The sequence below is a fragment of the Gallus gallus genome, chromosome 20 (genome assembly GCF_016699485.2).
Source record: "Gallus gallus isolate bGalGal1 chromosome 20, bGalGal1.mat.broiler.GRCg7b, whole genome shotgun sequence".
NCBI classification, from domain to species: domain Eukaryota; kingdom Metazoa; phylum Chordata; class Aves; order Galliformes; family Phasianidae; genus Gallus; species Gallus gallus.
The window spans coordinates 1,641,491-1,668,451 of record NC_052551.1 but is presented as its reverse complement, the minus strand read 5'-3'; the positions used below and the strand labels follow the sequence as shown (position 1 = coordinate 1,668,451).

The 26,961-nt window shown below is 48.0% G+C and overlaps 1 protein-coding gene across 1 annotated transcript; it reads right to left on the bottom strand.

The window, feature by feature from the left end:
• Positions 1-94: 94 nt before the first annotated feature.
• FAM83C (family with sequence similarity 83 member C) lies at positions 95-24,676 on the bottom strand. Its single transcript, XM_001232754.6, has 4 exons — positions 24,015-24,676; positions 16,382-16,549; positions 12,228-12,352; positions 95-1,466 (listed from the first exon to the last, which is right to left on the bottom strand). Exons 1-4 carry the CDS (start codon positions 24,669-24,671, stop codon positions 542-544), a joined length of 1,875 nt encoding a protein of 624 aa, XP_001232755.2. The 5' UTR covers positions 24,672-24,676; the 3' UTR covers positions 95-541.
• Between the last annotated feature and the right edge of the window lie 2,285 nt (positions 24,677-26,961).

Sequence of the window (26,961 nt, the reverse complement as noted above, 5' to 3'; positions counted from 1 at the left end):
GCACGGCACGGCACGGCACGGCACGGCACGGCACGGCACGGCGCCCTGGCTGAGCTCGGGCTGCTCCCCACCCAGCAGGGACCCAACACGGCTCTTTCCAGCAGAACAGCGCCTTTATTTCTAACGTCACCCCGTCTGATCATTTCATTTTCACAAAGTGGACACATGGAGAGGGATTGCTCGGTACAAAGAGAATACGGGTTCGCCCCGGGAACCTCAGTGCCAGTCTGCAGCTGTTGTGGTGGCTTTACTTTAGGTCTGGGGGGCAGTGGGTAAGAAGTATGCAGAAGTGTGCATCATTTTTATGTCACGTTGCCCCTCTTGCCATCATCTTGTAGTTGAAAACTTGAATTATACTTGCTAATCTCACCTGAATCAGTCATCTGAGTATATTAGAGACTGCAGCGTAACACAGACACCTTTTAATAGGAACAAGACCAATTACCTGCCCATATTTTGATTTCAAGCCCCAGATACAATGATTGGTGGCAACCACTTGAAACTAAGACCAAAGGACACAGCAGGGCCTGGGAGAACCAGGTCAGAGTTCGAACCGGCTGTGTATGTGTTTGGATTTCAACTTGTTGTATTTGGTGATCAGATCCAGCTTGCTGTGCCCAAGAGTCATTCTTTTCTCAGCCCCGTAGGCGCTGCTCTTTTCCGACAGCATGTCCTCAGTGAGTTTATCGTAGGAAGGAACTACGGGCTTTTTCTCGCGTTTTGGCTGGTGGTATGGAGACAGCAAGTCCAATTTCCCTTGCCCAAAACTCTGTCTCTTTTCCATCCCATAAAAACTGCCGTCGTTTTCTGCCGCTGGTTCCCCGGAGGCAGCAGCAGGCCCCTTCTGCTTCGCGCTCGTCCCAGTGCTGTTGGTGCCTTCTGAGAGGCACTGCTGTGTTGGCTCCTGCGTCAGTGTGGAGCAGTGGCCGCTGTTCGCCCCGTCCTCTCCTTGGTAATTGGGTTTGTAGGAGCCATAGCCAGGGGACAGCTCTGGCTGCAAGAATGTCCTCCCTGCCATGAGGTTTGGTTTGTGATACAGCGTGGATTTATTTGGAGGACTGTTAGCCGAGTCTGGTGGTTCCCCTTGCTGCGTAGGGCAAGTGGGCTTCAGAGACGTGTCATCCTTGCCCTTCTTATCACCAGAATCGGGGCTCAAATCTTGCCTGTCCTGGTGAACGTTGTAGCTGGAGTTCCTCATGAAGGGAGACATCTTTATGCTTTTGATGCTTACGTTGGAGAGGCTGCTGGAGGCGCTCAAGGTTTCTGCGTCATTCATGCGGATGGGTTTCAAAAGGAAGTCAGCACCTTGCGAGGTGATCTGAAACGAGGAATCCGGCACACAGAAGCTGGTCACCGCTTTGGACTCTGCATACAGGTACTGAAATTCCTTGTCAAACTCTGCGACTATTTGGCCACAGAAGTGGGTCGCCAGGCTGGTGTGGACTTGGCTGCAAAGCCATGTGAAACTGCACAAAAGGGGAAGAAAATCACATGTAACTTCTGTTCACACAGACACCCGGCACTGATTTTGACATCTCAGTGATGTATCGCTACCCCATTCATGTTTCTAAATTCACACTTCTTCTGAAGCACGTGAACTGAGGTTGTGTGTAGCAATGGCTCTACATGTGATATAACTACTTAAGGTCATTCAATTTCAGCCTGATGATATAACGAGGTATATGAAAATAATAAAAAAATAGACACGAATTACCCTGTACAGTGAGTGTAGCAACCATCAATACATTAACAGTAGGTTTTCTTAGCTTTGTGAAGGGTGCAGAGCAGCACATGGGCCCTGTGCTAAAAAGCACACCAGCGTGTTTCAGGCTGTTTCTTCTTCAGCTTCTTACTGCCCACAGACAAGCATCTTTTCCCACTCCCAGTCCCATACAGGTGATGGAGAGCACCAGTGAAACATTCATGGGCAGGCTTGTCGTTGTGTGGGTTGTATCCACTGGGCAGCAGCAAGGAGAGCCCCAGCTGTCTGACGATGGAGAGGCTATGGGTCATTGAAACACAAGTGCATGTGGCATTCATAGAGTCATAGAAGATTCTGAATTAGAAGAAACCCACAAGGATCATCAGGTCCACCTCCTGGCTTCACAGAAAACTGCCCAAAATTCAAACTGTATTTCTGAGAGTGTTGTTCAAACTCTTCTTGAATTCTGTATAGAAAGGTTCTTTCGGCCCAGCTTGTATTGGAGACCTCCTAGCTTAGCATTTGTCCTGTACAAGACAGTGCATCATCCCCTTTCACAGAGTGCAAGGAGAGTGTTTTGGGGGGATATCAAAGCATGCCTGGACTCCCCTTTTCTTCCCTTGCCTCAACACATCCTTCGTTCTCATGTCCATAAGATCTGCAACATGGTGGACTCAAAGGGGCTGCTCAGTGAGGCGGGAGGGTGAGGAGTGGAGATCTCAAGCACTGTCCTGAGGAGCAGAGAACGTCTCCAGAGCCCCACAGGGATACCACAGGACAGGAAAACCGATGTTGTTTTCCATAAGCATTGCCATGAGATTCCCCAGACTCATTTTATCTTTTCCTCACCATCCAGATAAGAAAGATGTGGCGTTAGAAATTCACGAGTCCATTGCTTGGCAAGTCTCGTGCCTGCTCTTGCAGTACAATGTGCTGGGATCCTTTGGGGGCGCTTGTTGTACTCTTAACACAGTTTTGTCCCAGCTGATGAAGCACTTCCACTTATTACCAGTCTGCGTATTTGCCTTACCTGTTTAACCCTATCTGTTGTTTGTGCCAACTGTAACTTAAAGAGCTCTCTACTCCCCACTGCATATCTACAGATAGTAACCGCATTTCTCCTCCCAGTCCTCATTTTCCCTGATTAAACAGGGAAGCTTCATCTATATGGTAAGCTCCACAGGCTCCTGGTCATCCCAATCCTCAGCTTCTTCCTTTATTCTCGCTGTAGTAAACAGACTAATTGTGTTAAATGAAACAGGACCATTGTGGGCAGAAGTGCCACCTTAAGGCTGTGCTATCAGTTGCTAAAGCAAGATAGCATATCTTGAGTCACAAGAGTAGGGTGAAATCACAGAAGCCATGGGAAAGCAATTGCAATGGGATGTTGCATTTGTTCCCAAGTAAATGTTATCTCAGGACAAGATGCTGACACTGTGCTTTGGGACCTCATCGATGTTTACGTTACAATACAGCTATCTGGGAACTCAGAGTAGGAAAAGCAGCTTTTGGCTTCTTCCTGAGCAGTACACAGTCATTATGGTTCGTAATGATGTAAGGCACAAATTGCAAGAGGTATAAAAAGTAATACTCAGGAATACTCTGTGGGGTTAATGCATGGTCCATGGGCAAGCTAAGAGAATTCCTCTGCATTGGTGTTTACCATGCAAGAGATTGGGATGGCTGCCCCAAACCTACCTTTATACAGAATGAGAGAATGAGTCTCACATTGAAACCTATGTAGAAGAAGTTAGAAAATATATCAGCAAAACCACTTAACATTAACATCTACGCAGGACCACTTAACATTAACTTGAGAGCACCAAAGGGCAAAGCAGCTCAACAACTACCTAGGATGTAATAATCTCTCACTTGAAAGTGCCTTAATTATCGTAAGGTTGCTAATGTGATACAATTTCTTTTTTCATGTTCCAGACCACACAGCACAAATTAGCAGAGACTCTACTAAATAATAGAATTAATGGCCACGTAGGTAAATACACCATAATAAGAAAGGTGGCTTTTGTAAAGGAAAGTCATCTCTCACAAAGCTATATGAGTTCTTTGAAGAAATCTGAGAGCCCAGGAGCCCAGACAGGGGCAATTTCATGTAGTCCATATCTACTTCCTCAAAGGCATCTATCCCAGGAGCACTGCCTGGCTCCCAAGGATGCTGCTGTCCCCATCTGTGTTACTTACATCTATTGCCCTTCTGTACAGGAGTGCTGTGTCCACACTTCATAGTGCTTAGAACCCCAGATGCCCTAATGCAGGGCTGACCCCGCAGCATTTTGTCACCCATAGCATGACACAGGCACTATTTGGAGTCATCTACTGAGAGGTCTATCAGCTGCTGACCATAGGTTATAAGGCTGTTGAAGACAGCTATAGGATGCTTGCACAAACACCTGAGCTCACTTGAACTCCTCAGAACCACAAATGGGCTAATAGGACTGAGCACCCATGCTCTGGAGAGGCAGGCTTCCATCCCTCAGATTGTGAACACCATCCTGAGAACCATGGGAGTAATCAAGTGGAAGACAATGCTGCCATCCCTGTCCACCCACATCTACCACTTTTGCCAGGAGAGCTGGAAGCAGAGCTGAGCAAGGGGCCCACCTCATGGTGGCTAGGAGGTTTCATGTCTCATAGACTCACACAGTCTAGCAGGAGCATCACTACAGCTACACATCAAGGCTTCTGGCCTCACCTTAGCAGCAGGCAAACAATAGAGCTTGTTTAGGTTTTCCTTCCCTCTCCAGACCCCATGACTTCCACCTTCTGCCTCAGTCTTCTCCCAGCACCCTCTGGCCCAAGGTCCATCTCCCTAGAGCAAGGCATGAGGCACACCCAGCTCTCCCTGCCCTACCACAGGAACCTGCCTTTCTCCCACAAGGGGGAACCCCCCTGGCCTTACGACTGCCCCACCACTGATTCCTCTCATGGCTCTTCCTTTCCTCAGTCCAACTGGAGTACTGCAGTTTCCTGTGCTAATGCAACAGGCCCTGCCCTCTCCACATCCCAACAGGACCTGAAGCACCCTGACATGATGTAGGAGCTTTGGACTTGTGCTGAGGCACAGCTCTCTTCCTCGCCATCATTTCCACGACAGGATGATGTGGCCTTGCCACCCATGGCTATACTCACCACTACAGCTTCCACCCAGCCCTGTGCCAACAAACACATGTTCTTCAACCCCTAGTGGGACATGGGACAATGTAGGCCAAGATCTGGTGTCTCTGTATGCAATAGGAGCACCAGGAGTATGACAGCTGTTGGCAATGCATGGCTAGGCATAGCGTGCTGCCATGCTACCCAAAGCCATCTCCTGGAGATAACTGCATGCTGAGGACATGGGCTGTGACATCAGGCTGTCACTTCGTGGGGCAGGGCAGGGCAAAGTGGAAGTCTCTGGTACGAACTGACAATGTCTTTCCTCCGTGAATGCTATGGAGGAAAGAAGCCAGAGAATCACAGACTCATAGACTCAGAGATTGGCTTGGGTTGGGGCCAAACCCTCTGGGGATGGGGCACCCACACTTCTGTGGGTATCAGTGCCAGGGCCTCACTGTCCTCAGTGAAAGATTTCCCCAACATCTAATCTAAATTTCATCTCTTATAGTTTAAAACTACTCCCCCCTGTCCCATCACTATCTGTCCCTGCAAAAAGCTGACTTCCCTCCTGCCTATAAGCTCTCTCTGAGTACAGCAGGCTGCAATGAGCTCTCCCTGGAGCCTTCTCTTCTCCAACAAAGAACAAGTCCAACTCCTTCAGCCCATCTAAGGCAAAAGGAAGCCAAAATGATCATTCCCGATTTATTTTGATATAAAAAGCTGAAGCAGTGAATGAAGCTAAAGGGGTTACAAACTCAGTGCGGACAAGAAGAGGTGCTTCCCCGCACAGCACAGCACAGCACGCAACAAACTGAGGATCCCCTCCCTCCACAACAATTTGGATGCTGAAAGTTCACGAGGGTTCAAAAGCCACAGGATTTTCCTGCCGTTATTTGCTTCCACAAGGGACTGCCGCACAGGGAGAAGCCAGCTGCAGATCGCCCCGCGGAAGGCACCCGGGAAAGGCCGGCTGGAGGACAGAGCAGCCCTCCCTCGGCCTCCCGGCCTTGCAGTCAGGTAGAGCGGCAGCGGAGCCCCGCGCAGCCCCGTGCAGCTCAGCCCTCGGCCAGGAGATGGAGGTACAGCATCACCGGGAGGGCTGGGGCAGCGCCTGCCCGCTGCTCCGCGTGTTTCAGACCAGGTGTCGGCTCAGCAGCACTTCTGACAGCGGCGTTAACCCCTCTGTGTGCCCCCCGGGAGACCGCACGGCGGCCTTCTCACGGCCGTGATGCGCAGTTGACCTGCGGTTCTCTGTGCTCAGCTGCTCTGCTGTAGCCACGTCTGGCTGATAAGATACCAACTTGCAGCAGTTTTTTTCCCTCTGTAATTCCTATTATTCATCTTTATTGTTTTCTTGCTTGACGCTGCCTGCCGAGGTATCCTGCTCTCATTCTGTGCCCCAACAGCCTCTGTGTATCATTTCACTCATCGTTCAACATAGGCACTATGTGGTACATTAAGCATACTTACTATACATACCATTTCCAGACTTTTAATTTCATGTTACATTTCCTTTCTAATATCTGAGATGATAATAATCTGTTTTTATCACGTTTTTTCCAATGCATTTTCAATCATTTTCACCCCCCCCCCCCCCTTTTTTTACATCTTTTATATAAAAATATATATAAATACATTACAGTGCAATGTATGCAACGTATTCAGTTAATTTGGGCATCCCATCCTGGTTTACCCTTATAGGTTATTCATCCTCACTGTACTTTGCCTCGTCTCTTCCTTCTGGATTCAGTTTTTATTTGTACACCTGAGGACTTCCTCCTCTTTGATTTGGTGTGCCCTGCAAAGCCTCACATCACCTATCTGCTGGCACTTCAGTGCTTTACATTTCAGCCTGGGGTTTCCTGGCTGATGCACTGTGCTTTCCATTCCCTCTGCACTCACTTTCTGCTTAATGGCAATTCATTTCTGAAGGTGACTGCTCGCTGGGTTAGATCTGGAGCTCTCTCTTAAAAGCTCTTTCCTCCTGTGTAGGGCACGGCTACCTGAGGGCATGAGCACTTCTCTCCTGAAGAAATGCCAAGCCTCCTCCAGCTTCAAACCCCAGTAGCTTTACCTTCCCTCTGCCAAACACCTGTGTACTTGTCTTTGCCTTCCTTTGTGCTGAAGCCAGGGGTGGAGTTTTGTAACCCTCTCTTAGCTTTCTTCTCTAATTTTTCAGTTTCATTGGTCATGTCAGTACTGAGTTTCTTTCAGAGTGATATAGCAAACAATGAGCTCTTTCCTCCTCGTGCCACTGGTAGGATGTGTAGCTGTACTTTGACCATCTTCCATTTTCAGCTGAGAAACCTCCCCTAGAGCAGCACAAACAGCCCTGTAACTCCCTTCAGGCTGACAGTACCACCTCTTTTCTCTACTCCTAGCCTGGCAAATGTTTACTCAAGTTTTCCTGTTCAAAATCCTGCTTAGCTCTAGCCCCATTTGCCCCTGGGCTCCTCTCTCATCTGCTGCTCTTATAAATGTGTTTGTACACTTCACTCTGTCAGGTTAAAAAGTGCTCGAGGAAGTACTATGTCTTCTGGTGCTCAGAATGATACTAGCTAACTAGATACAATTATATTTAGAATTTCAGATTAGTGCTTTTTCTGGATATCTGCTTATCTCAATGAGCCTTGTTTTCCCTCTTCTTCATTAACAGGAAACACAACGGTGAAGAAGGGAAGCAATGGAAATATTCAGTCAGAAGAGGGAATCTTATGGCTACTGATATGGGGAGAGGTCAGAACTTCAGGTATGATATGAGTACCTCTTTGAGGAGAAAGTATTCTCTTCTTACAACTGAAGAATTAAGAGACACCGAATACCTGAGTAGTCAAGAACAGAGAAAGAAAATACCCCCCTGCAAGAAAGGGTGTGGGCAGACCAAGCACCTGGATGGCTTCACTGCCAGCATTGGAGAATGTACTGAAACTTGAGGGGATCTCAGCTCTGCTGCTATTCCATATCTGCACAAGCAGCTTTATGAATGAGTGTGCACCCATCACATCAGCAAATCAGATCCAATGGGGAGGAACTGCATGGGTCTGAATTGGAAAAGGGTCCTGAAATAAACAGATGTGGTTCAACAGGGAAGTACTCAAAGTAAATACACGTGGGAAGGCTCAGGAAGGATTACAGCAAAGAATGAGGATGGGATGAAGGACAGTAGGATGAAGGATGGCAGAGACATTTGGATTGAAGTTATGGAGCGCTACAGAGAAGCCAATGGTCAATGCCTGTGTGGGCTCCCACTAACACAAAGTGATAGAGTGCTTCTTGGGGGAAAAGTAAAAGAGCATCAAAGTAGGAAGCTGAAAGCAAACAGGATCTTCTTGGTAGCCTCATAAAATGCTCCCTCTACCACATTTAGAATGGAGCAGAGAGGTAAAAGAACATTTCAGTACGTGGGTATGAAAATCAAGTTCGGGAAAGGATGGTAGATTCATAAGGGACTGGAAAAATGTGGAATATAGTGACTGTATGGAAGAAAGCTGAATTTCATCTTAACCCAAATAAAATGTGACTGCTGCATGATGTAATGCAGAAGATCTAGGGATGTTTGAAGTGAGAATCTGAAGCAATGCTGGACGCGGCTCTGGGCAGCTTGGTCTGGTGGTAGGTGACCCTGCACATAGCAGGGGGGTTGAAATAAGATGATCATTGTGGTCCTTTTCAACCCAGGCCGTTCTATGGTGATTCTATGATGTGCAGAACAGTTTGAAACTGCCCACTCTAACTTAGGAATAAAAGCAAAAACGCATTCTGATGTAAGGATGGGGAAATCAATGAAATGCCAGTAAAGATTTAGAGTCAATGAGTAACACCTGAAAAAATAAAGCTGTGTTTAGAGAAGTGGTCACTGTGGGGCAGCCAGGTCAGATATACACACATCCACAGCTTTTCTAAACTAAAGGAACAGATATTGTGAGATGCCTGAGCTGGAATGATGACTTTGACACAGCAATCATCTCAGAAACAGATTGGGGAAAAGAAATTGAGGAACAGTGTAACTGAAGTGTAGAAATTTTACAGAAAGAATGAATAGGGGATATGTTGCGAGGGCAATGGCACAAAGCATTAAAGAAAAATAGGTCAAATAATGTAAATAATGCATCATCAAATGAAATATTTCCCTGCTAGATTAAAATTTCACTCCCAAATATGGAAAACATATGAGTGGGTCTGTACTGTGATCTAAGTGAGAGCACTGAAGGTACATATGGTGTGCTAAGGGGTATGTCCTCTGCTCAGAGTAGAGGAATATAGAGATGGTCAGATATATCCACACTGAATAGGGACCGTGACTACGAGAGCTGCATTTTGCCCTCTGTAAATGACTGCTTTGGGGAGAAACTAACCAGAAAACCAACAAAAGGAGAAATAGCTCCTTTGGAAACGCCACTCTGCAAAAATAACGATGACATATGGCTATCAAATATACTTTCAGGAGGAAAATGATCCACGACAGTAATGTTTAACTGAAAAGAGAAAGTGAGGAATGCTATTAATAAGAAATTTAAATGAGTAACCAAAGAGGTTAACTGCTTGAGGCAGCATGAAGATTGTTTAAAGATGCTATATTGGAGGCTCAGAGCAAATATACCTATCAAAATAAAGACAACTTGACACATCCAAATGTCACCAGAGTCAAAAGACACTGTAAAAGAAAACACTAAAATAAATAGCCTTCAAAAAATGGAAGTCAGCAATTTTCCAATTATTAACCAGAGAATAACCTATCATTTCAAACTGAACATGGTGACAGAGGAATGGAAGTCATCAATGTGAACCTTTCAAATTGCTACTGGAAAACTACGAAGCAGCCAGGCTTATTTCCATACTGAGCAGACTGGTAGAAGCAAACAGAAAGTAACATGATGAGATGCATAAATACCTATAATCATAACGCTGAAGACTCAGCATGTTTTTGTGGAAGGAAGCCATGCCTCAAAGCCTGCTGCCCTTCTTTGAAACTGGGTAATATAAGAAGTGGTGAGAGGATTTTATGGTATGGTGACACAATGGTAGACAAAATTCAACGTCATCAAGTAGATGCAAACTGCTGCAAAAATCTGATGTTCTCCATATACTGATGAGCTCTCTGATCTTAACACTTAGGAAAGCGGTCAGAGTTCCCATGGACAGTTCTAAACAAGAATCATTGCAGTGCTTCGCACTGGTCAGAAAGGCAAACAGCAGGCTGGGAACGGCCACAGTGGAGACAAAGGGGGGACATCCCCCTTATACGTGTGCTGAAGCATAGTAAGTGGGGATATCCTGACCTCCCCATGCAGTTCTGGTCAATTTGTCTCTCAAAAGACAGCAATAATGATTAAAGGTCTGGAAGTTCTGCATGAGAAATGACTGAAGAGCTGAGGATACTTCAGCTGAGAAGAGATGACTCACACAGGGATTATAATGGAGGAAGATGAAATCACGGATGCAGTCAAGGAAATAAATAGAGAACAGTGATTTACTGTTCCCGAGTTATGGAAATTTGGGGGCACCAAATATAATTGTACAGCAGTAGGCTTAATGTAAACACAATAGGTCGCTTCACAGAAAGCATAAATTAAATTGCATAACTCATTGCCAGAGGGTGTCGTGGAGGACGAAGACAGAACAACCAAGGTGGGAAAAGTCTGCTGTGGGAAAGTGAACATGAAGAAGTGCATACAACATCCAGCCCCAGAGGTCCTAAAGCCTCTGGTCCTTGCACACGTCTCCTGAGCGAAGCACTTGGCTTTGTTCAGGAATTGCTCTCATCCTTTGAATCTCATTTTCCCAACTGCAGGGAGAGTAATCTATCTATCTGCTATACTTGGTACAGTGCCAGGCTGCAGTGTCCCTGATTTTCTCCTGTGGAAACTTCTCTGTCCAAATTCCATAGACAGGGACAACTTCTTACAGTTCAGAACGTGGGGTGGTTGGTGGGACAGCAGAGAATAAGGCCATATCCAACTGAGCAGTTATCCTCTACAACCTGAGAAGATTCAGCTACAGCGATCTGGAGATCCAGGTCAGCAGGGGAGGAACTGACCCAGGGAACCGATCTGTGTTTCAAGCAATCCCCTGACTCAGGGCAACAGGGAAATTAACAACGTGTCCCTACGGCTGTGGAGTTCAGCCCGGCAGACACACACCCAACTTTAGCCATTTAAAATGAGTGCTTTCAGTTATCCAAGACCCCGATGCAGTCAAAAGAGATGGAGCGATGTTTCTAGGCACCCCATCCATCTTAGAATCCATGTCTCAGCGTGGCCAAAATGCCAGCAAAGGCATTACACTCCATGTTGTTTAAATAGAAAACTGACATAGCCAGATGGGATCGAGTACTTCTATTTTTCAGTGGCAGAGTTTGGTAGAAGGATTCCTCTACACTCAGGTGGTGATGCCAGAAGTAGGGAAGTGCAGCTTGGAGGCTGCTGGATGGCTTGCTGGATGGTTACTGGCTCTGGGTAGGGGATGGAAGAGAGTAAGACAGAAGGAGACAGAGCAGTGGTCAAGGAGACCTGGTGGAGGGAGGATGAAGTATTGCTGGGCACCGACAGAAATGACCAAACAATCCGTACCGTGGAGTTGCACTGTTTGAGGTGGATAGTGCAGAGTGCAACAGCATGAGGCAGTGTGAAGTGAGATTAGAGCTGCAAAATTATGATAGGTGTAACAGTGGGAAGTTTCACATCCAGAGTAAGGCCAATGCTGCAAGGGGATGAGCTGTGGAGAAAAACTTCTTCGAAGCAATAGGCAATTAATTCCCAGAATTAACTAGCCTAAATGGTTTGGCCCACAAGAAAAGATGCCATTCAGGATGTGGGCAGGAATGATGCACGAGCCTCAGTTCAAGAGGCAGAAGTGGAAGAGTCACTTGTAATGCTGCTCACAGTACAATTTCAACCCTGTGGTGGGAGAGAGCAATCTAAATAAATGCATAGCACGTGCATGTTCCATTTCAGGAAAGGTAACTGGGTAAAAATGCTAACTGTACAATGGCAGCTGAACAATTCAATGAAAGCTGGTCACTGTCAGGAATAATAGATCCAAAACAGATCCAGAAGGAATAAGTAGGGAAGTGCTTTCCTACATGCCTGGTGCAAACCTTGTGTGCACTGTGGGAGGAAAGGTGGGGCATCGTCTGACCCAGTATGGCGTTTTTTACACCGTTAATGAATTAGGTGATACTCGTAGACAGTTGTTTCCAGGAGCTGTCAGTGTTGGCAGACAGGCAGTTAATGCTATATGATAACAGAACAGCAAAGTAAGGCAGCTGATGAGGTGAGGGATGAAGCAGCAGTAAAAACTGACATTTATAACAATGAGATGAAGAGGGACAGCTGCACATCTTTATCACAGGGAAAAGAAAACAGGAATTAGTCAGTATTTTGCAGCATCAGCAGTTGCTGTTTTTTCTCACCTGTATGTACCAGCAACAACTTGGTCACAGTCAATCAGGATAAACTTCTCCAGAACCTGGCCTACAAATTTCTTGCCTGCTTTGCTGTAGTATGTGTCTCCACTCAGACATCTTATGCGCATGTTCTGAAATCAAAGAAAGCAGAGATGGTAAAGGAACACACACTGAACCAAACTGGAATGTTCCGCCATTCATCAGCAATGAAATCTCATGCAGGATTGCTGTGCCCAGAAGCAGAACGCAGTATGGCAGCAAGTGTTTGCTGGGTCCCACATCCCACATGTTTATCACAATGCGTGCTTCTGTAAAATAAAAATGCCAGCAAATATGAACAAGTTGTACTTACGCAGAAGCACTGCTCTGAAAATAAAAGAAATAAAAGAAAATAAAAGAAAATAAAACAAAACAAATAAAGAATTGGAGAATTCAGTGATCCTACAGATCATTTCTGAAGGATGTAAGGCTAAGGACAGCTTACTCCAGAATACTGCTAATACTCAGCTAACCTCACTAGTTTGTGGCACTGAAGCAAATTTCAGACCCAAAACAACTGCTTTTCCATCAAACTGAGTGCACTGCTCTGATTTTCTATGCTGAGAGGCTTCTTAAAAAAATATTGCTCAATATAAGAGATTTACAAAAAAAAGTTTGTCCATGTTTTAAGTCCACCTTTTATCAGCATATTTAAAAATGATACTAACATTTTATGTGGCTGCATTCAGGTGAAACAGAGCGGATTCTCACCTGTCTTAAGAGCTTCCCTGATCCCACTTCAGCCATGAAACCCACTGTCCAGCACCAAAAAAAAAAAAGGAAATGAGGCTCCTGGTATCCAACAGGAGCCTTTGTCTTAAGGTGAGGTTTTTGCCAATAATGGGAGTTATTTGCACCTCAGGTGGGGCAAACGGGAGAGGAGAACAGCTGCTGGAAGCGGTTACTGGACAGGTCTATAGGAAATGGTGCCAAACAAAACAACTCAAATAAGCATCTGTGAGGCTGCACCTCCAGGCATCTGCCAGCCCATCTCCTTCTGCCCCTCCAGGACAGCTCATGGCCACCTGCAGTGGCCTTGGTGTGCTGGGAGCTGCCATGAACTGTCCCCACTGCATTTGGGCAGGTGCGTCTCTCCATAGGCAGCTCATCCTCGCCCAGTGCCAGCATCCACAGATGGAACCCTGTGGCTGCAGTGGTCACTGTAGGTGGCACAACCTGCCAGGGCTGTGGATGCTGGCCCACACCATGCAGCATCTTTCAGTCCAGCCAGAAAGCAGCTTTTAACACCCACTGGCAGGCTGAAGACAAAGGACAAAGGTGTAGATGTGGCACTGAGGGACATGGTTTAGTGGGCATGGTGGTGATGGGTTGACTAGATGGCCTCGGTGGTCTTTTCCAACCTTAATGATTCTATGACAAATAGTTGCGATTTGCCCGCAGAAGTCCTCCACAGTGCACAGACCCACATCCCATCTATCTTCTTGTTCTCCAGGAGCTGCTCCTGGGAATGGCTGTGGCCTCTCCTCCTCCAGGGCAGGATGAGCAGCGTGGGCTTGCAGGGCTGCCTGTATGCAGCCAGGGACTGGCTGGCCCAGTCTCTGGCCTCATGTGGAGCTCCTGGTATGGAAGCTGTGCCTCGGGGAGGAGCTGGGGGCAACCACCGGCGGGAGGCTCAGCTAAGCTCTGCTCCTGCCGGCCTTCCTCATCTGCCAGAGCCCTGCAGGCAGCAGGTGGGCTTCCCAGAAATGTCTGCTGGGAGCTCACACAGCAGGGCGGAAAAGGCTCAACACACATGTCATGCTGAGGAAGTTTCTCTGCCCATGCAGTGAGCACAATTGCCTTCAGAGCTTCCTGAATCTCCTCTAGACGAGGGTCCAACTAACCCTACAATCTATTGCCTACCATAGGCCATGATAGGGGAATGGGGGATAGGGAAAGAGCAGGAACAAGGCAACCATTTATGATGCTGCCCCTCATGTTACTTGTACTCATCCAAGTACTTCTCCAGTCTTCTCTTGTGCTCACTGAAACTTTTAGCAGGGACTGAGCTGAAGCTTCACAAGCTTTGCATTTTGTGGATCCCACTTATTCTTGCAACTCAGAACATGTCCTGAGTTGTCACGTATGAGAAGGGATGAACGCTTTCCCCAAAAGGACAGTTAGGCATTGGAACGCGTTACCAGGGCAGGCTGTGCCATCTTCATGCTTGAAGATTTTCAGGCTGGCCTCACAGGTGACCCTGCTTTGAGTAGGATGTTGGACTTAACGACTTCCTGAGGTCCCTTCCAACCTGAATTGTTCTATGGTACAACAAAATGCCACCACAAGTTGCTGAAATAGAGCAAGATATGCTTGGGGAGGTGATCACCTAATCCTCTTGTCATTCAATTCAGGAATTTTTTTTCTTCCAGTGCTGAGGTTTAGTAATAGTGGTTCTCACAGAGAGGAGCTTCCTCTCCCACCACATAAGTTGAAACAACCACAAGTAAGAGATATCCCTTAGATTTATTTCCATAGTGCACCTTCACTCCCTCTTCTCCTTTCCAAGGCTGGATGAGTTTCTGACATCTGGCTCAGTTTTTCCATCCTCTTCTTCCCCTTGGCAATCCTGACCCTCAGCTGTCCAAGCAAGATGAGAATCCTGCAGTCTTGCAGGAAACCCAGACCACCATGTGTCACTGCCACTCAGCTTACTTTTAGCTCCAATACATGTCCCTTTGAAAAAAACACAAAAATCTTCTGCTGGGACCACTGCCAGTGCTTGATGCACTACTGTCAGATCTGCTGATGCTCAGCAGCAAGATTCAACGCCATTAGGCTCACACAAAGTTCTTAGAAGCAAGAAAATTCCCCATTACACTCAGAGTTGTCATCAATTATTCCAGATGGAGATTTACCATCATATCCGGTCTTAACCCAGAACCAGGAATAAAATATGTACATTCATTCCAGTGAGATGTGAATATCAAGCACGTGTGTTAATGTACTGCTTGAGATGCAGCAGCCTAAGGGGCACTTCACATTGAAACCTGCAGATGAGTCACTGAATGGGGGAGGCAAGCGTTAATTAGCCATTAAAGCACAAGACATGAAATCAGGTCTAACAAAAAGACAAAGGCATCTCCATGGATGTAAACCAATGCTGATTTTAATTTAAAACAATGGCCAGATTCTTGGATAAGAAGTGAATAAAATAGATTTTGAAGAAGTGGAATTTATCTGGATCAGCCAGGTGATGTCAGGGATGCATTTGTTTATGAAACCGAACATGCTCTGGCAAGAAGTAGTTTTCTCTAATAGCTGCATGGCAAGAGGCAAAAAGAAATGGCTCTTGCTGGTGAGAAGTGAGAAAGGACAGAGCATCACCAACATGGGGAAAGAAAGCTGCATCTCTAAATTAAATTTCGTGTAGACAGGTTAAAAATGAGGAAAAAAATAGATGTTTGCCACTGTATCTACTTGTATTTAAAATGCTGTAAAACGTTTTTGAGCTTTCCCAAGGTGAGGGAAAGATGAAATGAATAGCTGGAAGAGTACCTGTCCCTCCCTCCAGGGAAGGCATGAAGGAAGGAGCACAGCCAGTAGTGTTGGCCTTGTAGAACTAAAAAATGACATCAAAATCGTCCTCCACTGGGAGGTGACAGCCAGAAAGGTTATATGGGGGCAGCATGATGCTGGGGGACATTTCTGAGCCTGGGAGTTTCTAAGCCAAAAGTGATTGTTTCACTGCAATATTAACTCCTAGAGCTCTCCTGCTGATGGACACCCCAGTGAGTGGAGAATCAGGCTCTTCACAAAGGGGCCAAAAGGAATCACAACCCCAGAAACAAATCCTGACATGACATTTTTAACTTCTGGTTTTATACCAAGAGTGTGCAATAGGGCTAGGAGGAAATGGTGGGTTCTGCATCAAGACATCCAAAAGGACACATGGCTTTCCTTCCCCACACTTTGCCACAGAGCTGCACTGCAGACAGAACCTAAGGCTGATCTGAGGGATCTGAACTAAGCCATCTAAGTCTTGCAATTCAGTTTCTTAGGGCAAGGACTGAGAGAGGTCAATGGATATGTCCCAAAGGCCAGGCAGAATGAATAGAACAGTCAATTTTTATCGATTCCAAGATTTGGTTATCACATCTAGAGCGTAACTGAACACTTACTGGGAAACTGTCCTGAGTGAGAGACATCTTATTGCACATTTCCACAAAATGCTTCAAGTACTCTTCATCCAGGATCAGGTAAACAGGAACGTGCCGTCTGCTTGAGGCCTCCAGCAGGTCACACATTATTTCCATGTCTGTGAACAGATCCATCACAATTGCTATTACCTAGATGGGAGAAAAAGAAAAAAGTAAAAAAAAAAAAAAAAAAAAAAAAAAAAAAAAAAAAAAAGACAAAAAAAGTTAAAATCTCATGCACAAATGTACTTTAAACTAAGAATTAAGTATTCAAATCTCCAAAACTACGGAGCTTGAATGGCCACATGAGCCAAAACTGCTTCTGGAACTTTGTATTTAATGGCCCATACCCCATCATGGCAGATAAAAGCACTCTTAATAACTATGAAGACATTCCCTGTCCTGCTGCCTCCTGCCTCATCCATCCATCCTTCACAGAAAGAAATAGCTGAAAGGGTTATGCATGTGCACAAACTGTCATTGGTGCAACAGGTATGCATTGCCTTAAGCAAATGTGCCAGAAACATAGCATACAAACAGGAAGAACTGAGACTGACCAAAATCATGATTCATTTGGTGTAAGAGTGACTCCATACATGACTAGTGTATTAACCTAGAGAAGCATGCTTTCTTCACGAGGCGCGCGCTGACAGGTAAAGGAGAAGGTATGTAGCTCAAGTCCTTGTTCCAAAATCACATCCTATGGACACAAACAGAATCATGGAACATGCATGGGAAGGATCCCTTCCCCTTCCCTGCTGGTGGCACTCCTGCTAACACAGTCAGGGATGCAGCTGTCTCTCCTTGGCACACGGGCACATCAGTGGCCTCTGCTTAACGTCTTGTCCATCGGTACTCCTTCTAGGACATTCTTCCAGAAAGCTGTTTCCTAGGCTGCTGATCCCACTGTGTCCTGTTCTGTGTTGTCGTTCTTTCCTACAGGTAGGACTGCGTATTTCTCTTTCCTAAAATTCACGAGGCTTCTATCAGCCAATTTCTCTAGCCTGTTGACATCCTTCTGAACAGAAATCCTACCTTCCACCTTTTGACTGCTTTTAATGTCATGTAGCCTGCAAGCATGCTCAGGTTGTACTCTATCCCATCCTCCAGATCATTAGCAAAGACATGAAGCAGTACTGGCTCCAGCACTGATCTCCAGGGAACACCATTAGTTAGGTTTTGAACCACCTCAGTGCAGCTATCAAGCCCATTTCCTTTCACCCATCTCGCGGTCCACCAGTCCAAACCATGTCTTAGCAGTCTGCATCAAATCCTTGTTGAAGTCAGGGAACGCAGTGCCTGCTGCTCCTCCCTCATCCACACCACCTGCCGTCTTCCCATGGAAGGGGATTGTGTCAGACTGGCGCAATGTGTGCTGGCATTCACATTCATATCTTGTTCTTCCTGTACTTGGATTTATACTCCAGGAGGGTTTGCTCTGCACTTTCTTCCTAAGGAGAGAGGTGAGGCTGACGTGCCTGTAATTCCCTGGGCCTTCCTTACTGTTCTTGAAGATAGGTGTGGTGTCTGCCCTTTCCCAGACATGAATAACTTCCCCCAACTGCAATGCCATTTTGAAGATGATAGAAAGTGGCCTCACAGTGACATCAGCAGGCGGAAAGAATCTGCCTCGTAAGTAACGCGGAAGAGAACGTATGCCTCGTCCTACCGAGGGCTGCCCACAGATCACTGGGCCAGAAAGATCACATGGATGGGGCATTTTACAGGCAACTGGCAGCTGCTCAGAGCTCAGCCTTTGGTGGAAAGGTAGAATCACTGACTACCCAGTCATTTTTTGGCAAAGACACAGCAGGACAGATACTGCCTATGAAGCCCTTAGAATACACTCGTGATGGTTTTCGTACAAAAGGGGAGAAGTGAACAATGGAAGAGCTGTTCTGAACGTGACTCTGCCTCTAAGGAGATTGACAGTTTGAAGTGTATTTCTAAGCATGACCATGAAGTAGCAGTTAAGAATCTCAAGGGTGGAAAGAAGGAATAACATAAAAATTAAACAGCAACAACAAAAAACAGATTTCAAGAAAGTCCATCTCAGTACACTGAAGATCAGGTCTACAAAGAAGAGGTATTCAATTGAAGACCGTGGCAACTCATCCCACTGAGGAGGAAAGATGCAGCTGGGAGAGGCCACAGACAACCTAAATGTATTCTCCAAAGATTAGAAGGAAAACACAGAAAATAGAAGGTAGGTTATGACAAGTAGCTAATACAGTGAGTTGTACCAGAACTAGAAAGTTCACAGCACAGTATGGCCTGCAACAACGACAACAGACCAAGGGAAATAAGCCACAGATACTCTAGGATGTAAGGGGAAAAGCTGTTCCACTTTTCCTTGCAGAAATACTGTCTGCAGACAACAGCAGTGAGGCCATTATTTGGATCAGGAGGAGACTGCTCAGATCCATCCGCTGGTCAGCACCATTAGTGATAGGGGGACAGGTTGGAGATGGAAGGAACTGGAAGCAGAGCACTTGCTGAGCTGGAAAATTAGCCAGGCCTGATACACTTCATCTGAGTGTGCTTATGGAGCAATCCATAGACCTTAATCTAGTAACAATTAACACTTGAGAGCTCAGGGAAGTGGTCATCACACCGGGGGACTGAAAAAAGTTAAGAAAGGATTTTCAGACAGGCTGGTTTCATTTCAAAAGCTGAAGAACTACTGGAATTAGCAACCAAGGACTTTAGTTCTTACCATATCTTAGAAGTGAGTAAGAAAAATGTTTGAGTTTCTGCACCCAATATGGGATGTCCGAACAAGGATGACCTAAAAGCTGCGAGTTTTGCAGTGAAGCTCCAATGGCCTACTTTACCCTGCTACTCAGTGCTTGTGCCCTGAGACAGAGCTTGTTCCTGCTGCCTGTCATACACCCGAGGAGGGTGGGAAGCCTGTCTGGACCTCTTCTGCTCATGCTACAGCATAACAATGAACACAGTACTCTATAGCCCAAGCCACCCTATGGAGGGTGGCATGTAGGGTGAGCTTTCCTCTGCTGACTTTCATGGGTGGACTCTATCTGAACTGCCTCCAAAGACCATCTTGTTCACATACCTCACACTGACAGTGGTCCTCTTGCAGGAGACCTCAGGCCCTGCCCACCACAGAGGGATGTGAAGGAACACCTTCCTGGAGGCAGGTGTGATCCCAGGCATGTACGTGGGACACAAGGCAGCTGTAGGAAAGTGATGCACTCTTCTCACAATCACTAAAAGCCATTCCTACTGTCCATGCCAAAATCATGTCTCCTCCATCCTCTCACTCTGGCAGGTATGAGCTTCAGAGCCTGACTCGAAAAGCCATTTTTCATAGTTCTTGTTGCTCCTATGAGGCTCTGGCAAACCAGGATCTCATGCTGAAATCCCACCACTCATCAGTCAGCCCTGTGAGCATCGTGAAGCACTGAGAAGCATCTTCAGCTTCCCAAACTGACACGCTGCTGTGCTACCCACACTGGGTACTGCCGAGATCCACGCAAAAGAGCAGGACGTGGCCCTGTCTTTCCACATTTCAGCCAAAGCACAAGGGCTGCAAGACCAGGCAATTCAGCCAAATGACTGTGGTAGGCTACTCATCCTCTAATGAGAAAGCGTCAAGAAAAAATCTATAGCTCAAACTTTGTGTGTGGCCCCAGGCAGGTCCCTCTCAGTCACACTTGCCTCATGATAGCCCAGTTCATCTCCAGCCTAGCTCCTGGGGCATGCTTGGGCCTGAAGACAGTCTAAACATGCCTTGGAAAGTCAATATGATGCAGTTAAGAGAGGCCGTTGCTTCTCTGGCCTTGGCTTCTCTACACTGAAAAGCCCCATGGGTGCCAGGTGGGTGCAGCAGGTCACATCAGCTTGCTTTTCTCCAGCACTTTTCACAGGACTCAGGATTTTTGCACAGCAGCACAGCCAGCATGCAGTGCTTGCCGCGAGAGGGATGCAGCTGAGCAGGCACTGCTATGGCTGCGTGTGGCAGCGTGCTGTCACCCCGGCACCCAGAGCTCAGGGCTGGGGTGCAGCTGGCTGCCAGTCAGATCTGCATCTCCTGGCAGTGCTGTGGCAGGGCTCTGGCGTCGCTGCAGGAGCAGGAGCCTCAGGCAGCAGGGCAGCAGCTTGTGCAAGCTGGGTGGAGCCCCACGCCACAGCCAGACTCATGTTTTCCGAAATGGGCCTTCACTTGGCTTCAGGAGGTGGAAGAAATGCTGGCTCCGTTCGTGCCCTCCTCGCATGGTAGGTTTGCACCTGGTGGTGCTGGTGAGCACCCAAAGCCAATGTGTGGGGAGAAGGCCAGCAGCCCCTCTGGCACTGTGCACTGCAGTGGGGACAGAGGGGAGGATGTGTCCCAGCACAGCCCCACGTGGTGGAAGAGCAGGAGCCCTTGGGGATGTTTGTACAGAGTGTGGGTGCCACAGGGCAGCTGCAGCTCCATTAACATATCCTCTTGGAAAACAAGGCAGGCAGCTCTAGTAATAACATCAGCTCAAAGTGAAAGTATTAGCAGCCTTTTAGTATCTAAAGGGGGGGCTATAAGAAAGAAGAGGACAGGCTCTTCAGCAGGGGCTGTTGTGAGAGGACAAGGGGAAATGGTCTCAAACTAAAAGAGGGGAGATTTAGAATGGATGCAAGAAGAAGTTTTTTACAATGAGTATGGTGAGGCACTGGCACAGGTTGTTCAGAGAGGTGAGCGATGTCCCATCCCTGGAGACATTCAAGTCACACTGGACAGGGCTCTGAGCAGCTGATGGAGCTGTGGGTGTCCCCACCCATTGCAGGACTTTAAGAGTCCCTTCCAAATCAAACGATTCTATGATCCTATGATTCTACACGTCTTGGGGGATGAAGACCCTGGAAGTCTTCCCCTTTACATTTTCCTAAAAGTGAGATTTAAAGCCTCAAACCTACAGCACTGAAAGTGCTGAATCTGTGCTGCCTCTCATTCAGGCTCCTGCCATCTTGTATCTCAAGCTTACAAGAGTTTAAGTCACCCCAGGCTTATGGACCTAAGTGATGCGTGTCCATGGACACAGAGGTGGGAGCTGCGAGGCTGGGGCTGGCTCAGGGCCTCCCTGCTCCTCACCGAGACACCGCAACGACAGCTGCCCACGGGCTCTGGAAAATTCACACCTTGCTGTTGTAGGGTGAAATCATGACGTTTCTGCATCAACTTCTGGAAACTCAAATTCAGCAATTACTGCAGTCATCACTTTGGGAATTACAGCACTTAGCAGCACCCCGCTGGGGCTGCCATCTGTCTGGTTTGTAACCAGCGCAGCTGGTTTTACTGGTATTTGCCAATAGCAGTGAGGTTTGGGTCATTACTGTAGTTCTGCCATTCCATGCAATGCTCTGCCTCTCTGGGGGACCATCAAGGACCTTTCTGCTGTCACTCACAAATGCAGACACACAGCCAGGGTCCAAAGCATGCAGGAGGAGCGAACAGAGGGCAGCACAGACAGTTCACCCAACAGAAGGATATTATGACAGCATTGTCAAATGCAGGCTAAGGTGTGGCTGTGCTTCATCTTCTTATGTCTGCAAAAGGAAAAGCTCAAATCTGAAAATACACCTCCGAAGAAGCTGATAAATGCAGCCAAGCAGAAAAACAAACCGCACCAGCACAAAGGCCCAATGAAACAGATGCCCATTTTGATCACCTGTCAGGATGAAAACGCTGTTGCAAAATACGCAAAAAGCATTTGCAGAACACTGCAAAGTAGCAAGTGGCTCCCTGCACAGCTGTGACTGGCACTTCAGGCAAAAGGTGCTTCTACCCCTGGTTGCTGTTTTAGCACTGACAGACATACACCTAACATCCTTTTGGGTGGTTTGAAGAGCAAAATGACTCAGTAACTGCTTAAAGATGCGTAACTGGGGTTGTGAATGAGCTGGAACTGCCGTCAATCAGAGTTAATCATGGGAAGTGCGGGCAGGCTGCAAACAGAAGCCAGCAGAACAGGGCAAAGAACCCATAGATGGTTGAAAGCCCATTATCACATTTCACACAACAGCCAAAAACCTGGCACGAAAATCTGCAGCTTGGACACAACGGGCTGAAGGATGTCAGTGATTTTCTGAGCCAACAGAGAACAATAAGCTCAAAATGCCCTTAGATATAAAAAAGCCCCTGATGTGCAGCCTCTGCAGCTACAGGGCAGCTCCTGGGAGCTGGAAAGCAGCAGGATGTTTTTTCGGGTGTTTAAAGGATCAAAATGTTGTCTGAGATGTGGGACATGTGCTAAGAAACAAGGGGACACTCCTTGGAGTCATTCACTCTGTGCGTTCTACCACGGCTGTGCCTTAATCCCCACTGACGAAAAGCATCACAGGGCTTTTCAGGAGGCAGAAGGTGCCATAAACCAGCTGCCATAAGGGCAAACACAGCACTTTGTTGGTTACTTCCTGGATGAAATTTCCCGTGTTTACCTACAGGGCGCTATCAAAATTCAGCACGAAGCATTGTGGCCAAACTGTCCTCCTGTGGGCAAAACCTGGAGATCTCCACTTGGTGCCCATATTTCAGCTACACACGGCTGTCGGGTGCTGTTACAGTACTGCCCAGCAATCGGAGCTGCTGCACGGCCACAGCTTCACCTGCTCACTGTATCTGTAGAGATAACACCTTCCTTCTTTCTGCTGTCAGCGTTCCTGACACAGCTGATGGCCAGGCTTAGCAGTTCTGCAGTTCCTGCTTTCTCTACTGGGCATTTAAGGAATGACTGTAGAGTGAAACAAGGAATTACTGGGGTGATAAGAGTAATTGAACAGGAGCTGACTGATTAGAAGTGAACTTTGCACTGGAAGTTAACTCAATATCCCTGAAGTTGTGAAATAAAAGAGCACAAAAGAAGAATGAACGTGGAAGAGATTGAAAGAACCATAAAGGGGAAGAGGTTCGTAAAAGCTGGAAATGTGTCTGAAATATGGCGGTCTGAGCGGCTGCTTTAGCACACTGTGTGACAGCAGGGTGCAAAGAAGGAAATGCTTATAGGGCAAACGCTGTGGCTGTGTGGTGCTGATGGCATCCAAGGGCTGGAGATCCCACCCAGCAGGAACGGCACCATGGGGCAAAACGGGCTGAGCTCCCTCAACCCAGAGCAGCACAGACATCGAGTCTGAAGACATGAGGGTGTGTGCTATCCTACCCCAAACCACAGGCAGGGCTTCTCATCCCATAGGTTTGCTCTGGTCCTGCGTTCTCCTGCAGCAGCCCCCCAGTGCTGTCCTCCTGTCCCACCTCATGAGGGGTCCAGAGGCCAAGACAGCCCCAACCTGAGGCAACGTGGTGGGGCTGAGCACAGCTGAGCACCAACACCGCACGTCCTGCTGCTTGCTGCAGGCTTCGGTACTGCGCTCTGCACACCCAAAAGCACAGACAGAATGCCTTAAAGCACACTGCCTGGATGACAGGAGATCCCAGGGGGAAAGAAATTACAGGGAAGGAAAGGAGCGGGAACACTCACAGACCTGGTAGAGAAAGAGCAGTTGCACCACGCCAGGCATCCAGACTGCAGCAGCAGCTCAGAGCAGGCGGCGTGCAGCTGTAGGACCAGATAGTGGGACTTGTGACGGGACAGGAGACCCCGCTGAGCCCACACTGTGCTGTACGTACCGTCCGAGCCCGGCTGATCAGAGACCGGAGCAAATCCTTAATGCTGTTAGCTTTGTTTCTTTGGAAAATGATGGTGGCTTGAGTCTGGCTTGACATCGTGAGGAGTGGCATCCCTGGCCAGCCCAGCTCCAGCTCCGGAGGGTGCACATCAGACATGAGCGGAAAGTAGGTGCCAGAGGTCAGCTCGGAGTAGAGGGAGGACCTGTCTCCATCAGCAGGGTCGCCCTCTTTGTCTCTCCTTGCGTTGGGCTCCAGAAAGCTTTGGCTTCTCTGCTGGTTCATATATTCCATGTCCAGGGTGGAAAGAAAAGGCAGCTCCCGTTCCTCGGCAATGGCACTCATGTAGCCGCGCTCCCCCTGCTCCAGGAAGGCGTCGACGGCCAGCCTGGCTGTCTCGCTGTGCTGCAGCACCAGCGGGGTGGGCTCCCTCCACCACGGCTTCTTCAGCTGCTCCAGGCGGTTCTTCAGCGGCCCCGACACCCCTTGCTGGCTCCCATAGCTGCGGTGGAACTGGGGCCTCACCTCTACTGCCAGGTAGCTGAACATGACCAGAGCTAAGCAGTGCCTCTCCAGCTGCGTCAGTCCTCTGAAGGACTCCGGGTAATTTCCGGCCCTCTCGTGCCTTCCCGAGTTCCTCCCAACAGGTTCCTTCAGCATTCAGCATGAGCTCCACTCCTTCACGCGTTAATCACCAGGTACAGCCTCCCACCCCGGGGGAGGAGCTGCTCCCCGGCTCCGCTCAGCCCCGCCAGCGCTCACCTGGCAGCTGTGCTGGGAGATCCCTTCCGCACGGGGAAGAAGGTCGGCTCTCCCAGCCGCTCCTTCCCTTTCCCGGTCCCTGATTCATGCACTGCCCTCCCCTCCGCTCCTGACAGGTCCCCACCCTTGGCCAAGCAGGTTCCAACCTGTTTTGTCCCTCCTTGTGCTCACAGTGGAAATGCAGATGGTGAAACTTGCTCCTGCTTGAAATTCATTCCAAATCAAACACGCTCCTCAGCGGCAGCTGTAACGAAATGTGAATACCCCCAGTGGGTGATGAGGCTCAGTTATCCCCGAACCATCTCTTCTCTCCTACTCAGCATTTCCTGGGAGCCCGGGCTCTGCCGCACGGTGCCTGGCATAGAAGCCAAAACATCACCTTCATAGAATCATTGGATCACTGTGTTGGAAGTGTCCCTTAAAGGTCCCCTAATCCAACCCCCCGCCATGAACAGGGACAGCTGCGGCTCCATCAGGTGCTCAGAGCCTTCTTTGGTGTCACAAGGCCCTGGTACTTATCTGGAACGTGGCAGGATCCTCAGTGCAGTCTACGTTAGATACCGCAGGCCATGAAAGCAATAGCTCGTTTGGTCTTTCAGCATTTGATTTCCTGGAGGAAGGGACCATTCAAACCGAGTCTGATCCCGGTGCACTGGGAGTTACAGTATTGTCCACATTCTGTGTATTCTGGGGCTAGTTAACTGCAGCATACCATCAGGTTATTTTTGGAAAAACAGTGCAGAGCAGCATTAATGCAGGATTTAAAACCCTGCGTTAGGAATAAACCCAGAACATAACACAGTGCAGGAAAAGCCGTGCACAGGAGGTGCACCGAAGGCCCCAGGCTGCAGCCGGGACCTCCCCAACACCACCACCTCCCTTTCCCCGGAGCCACCAACTCCACACAACCAACCAGTGCAGAACCGGCTGCGTGGGGGGCCGGTCAGCCAGCCTTTCATCTACAAGTCACAAAATCTCTGGGGATTAAATTCAACCAGGCTAGATTAAGACACCTCAATGCTAAGTGTCTGCTCCCTGATCATCAGCGGGCTTCAGTCAGCGGGGATGCACAGCCATGTCTAAGTGAGAAGCGGCACATTTGGACACTGCGTTCTACATCGCCAAGGGATGGACTGTCACTCTCCATTGGCTACAGCAGCAGGAGGACCGGTAGGGATGAGCTGTTGGTCCCTGGGCTGCTGCAGTGAGGATGAACTCTTACAGTGCAAAGCGCTGGAGCAGAAGGAAAGGCACGTGAGGTCAGAGGCTCTCAGCTGCGTGCCAGCTGCAGGTGCAAGTTCGCTGCTGTGGACAAAAGATCTGGGACAAAAGAAGTTTTGTAAGTGTAAATAAGTGTTAGAGCCGCTTAGAGAATAGCACAGAGTGGTGAGGCGAACAGACAAACAATATCAGGAAGTTAAGGGGGAAAAAAACAGCAAAGTAAGCAAAGGGGTATGGCATTCAATGGGTGTTTATCTAGAGGTGCTTCACCAGAGTGACACCACTGAGAACACAGGAGGTGCACCACCACCCTTCTGTCTCCCTAAAGAGTTAAAGGAGTGTATTTCATTTTTATAAAGCCATCAAATGTGTGTTTTCTGCATGACAAACCTCTGCTTACAGTCCTGTGCAGGGCTCTCCACCATCTCCAGCTGGTTTGTAGGGGAGCTGCTCTGCCTCCAGGTGCTTCTCATGCACACCAGCACACGAGGTGTAAACCTCTCCATCCACAGCTGTCAGCCTGGGCTGCTTTGGGCTGCAGGGGAAGGGCAGAGATCTCTCGGGCCACCTCACCCTGCAGACGTGAGGAGCGGGTCGGAGGAAACGTGCCATGAAGGTGTTTATCTCTCTGCACTGAGCAGAAGGAGAGCTCAGGCAGATGGAGTCAGGGACAGAGGTTTACCATGCAGACATCTAAAATTAGATGAGAGATATCCCGTCCCTGCCTGGGAAAGAGATAAACGTCCATAATTGGCACACCTCGGTCTGATCAGCCGGCACAGGATGTGGGAAGCACACAGATAATATTTGTCAGCTAAAAGTAAGGATCTTATCTGAAAGCGTTGTCTATCTCCTCCTGCAGTCAAGAGACAGAGACGACTGCAGGTGTTCCTGGTGCTCAGCAAACACGAGCACCTGGCTGGGACTGCGTGGAGGCCGTCAGGAACACGGGAATTTCAGTTGCTGC

What these genes read in the sequence shown, in the direction of transcription:
- FAM83C (XM_001232754.6), bottom strand. Translation starts at nt 24,671, where the DNA reads ATGCTGAAGGAACCTGTTGGGAGGAACTCGGGAAGGCACGAGAGGGCC. An exon ending in TGATCAGCCGGGCTCGGACG is followed by an intron (nt 16,550 to 24,014) that starts GTACGTACAGCA and finishes TCTCCCATCTAG; the next exon opens with GTAATAGCAATTGTGATGGA. An exon ending in GTTGTTGCTGGTACATACAG is followed by an intron (nt 1,467 to 12,227) that starts GTGAGAAAAAAC and finishes CCTTTTGTGCAG; the next exon opens with TTTCACATGGCTTTGCAGCC.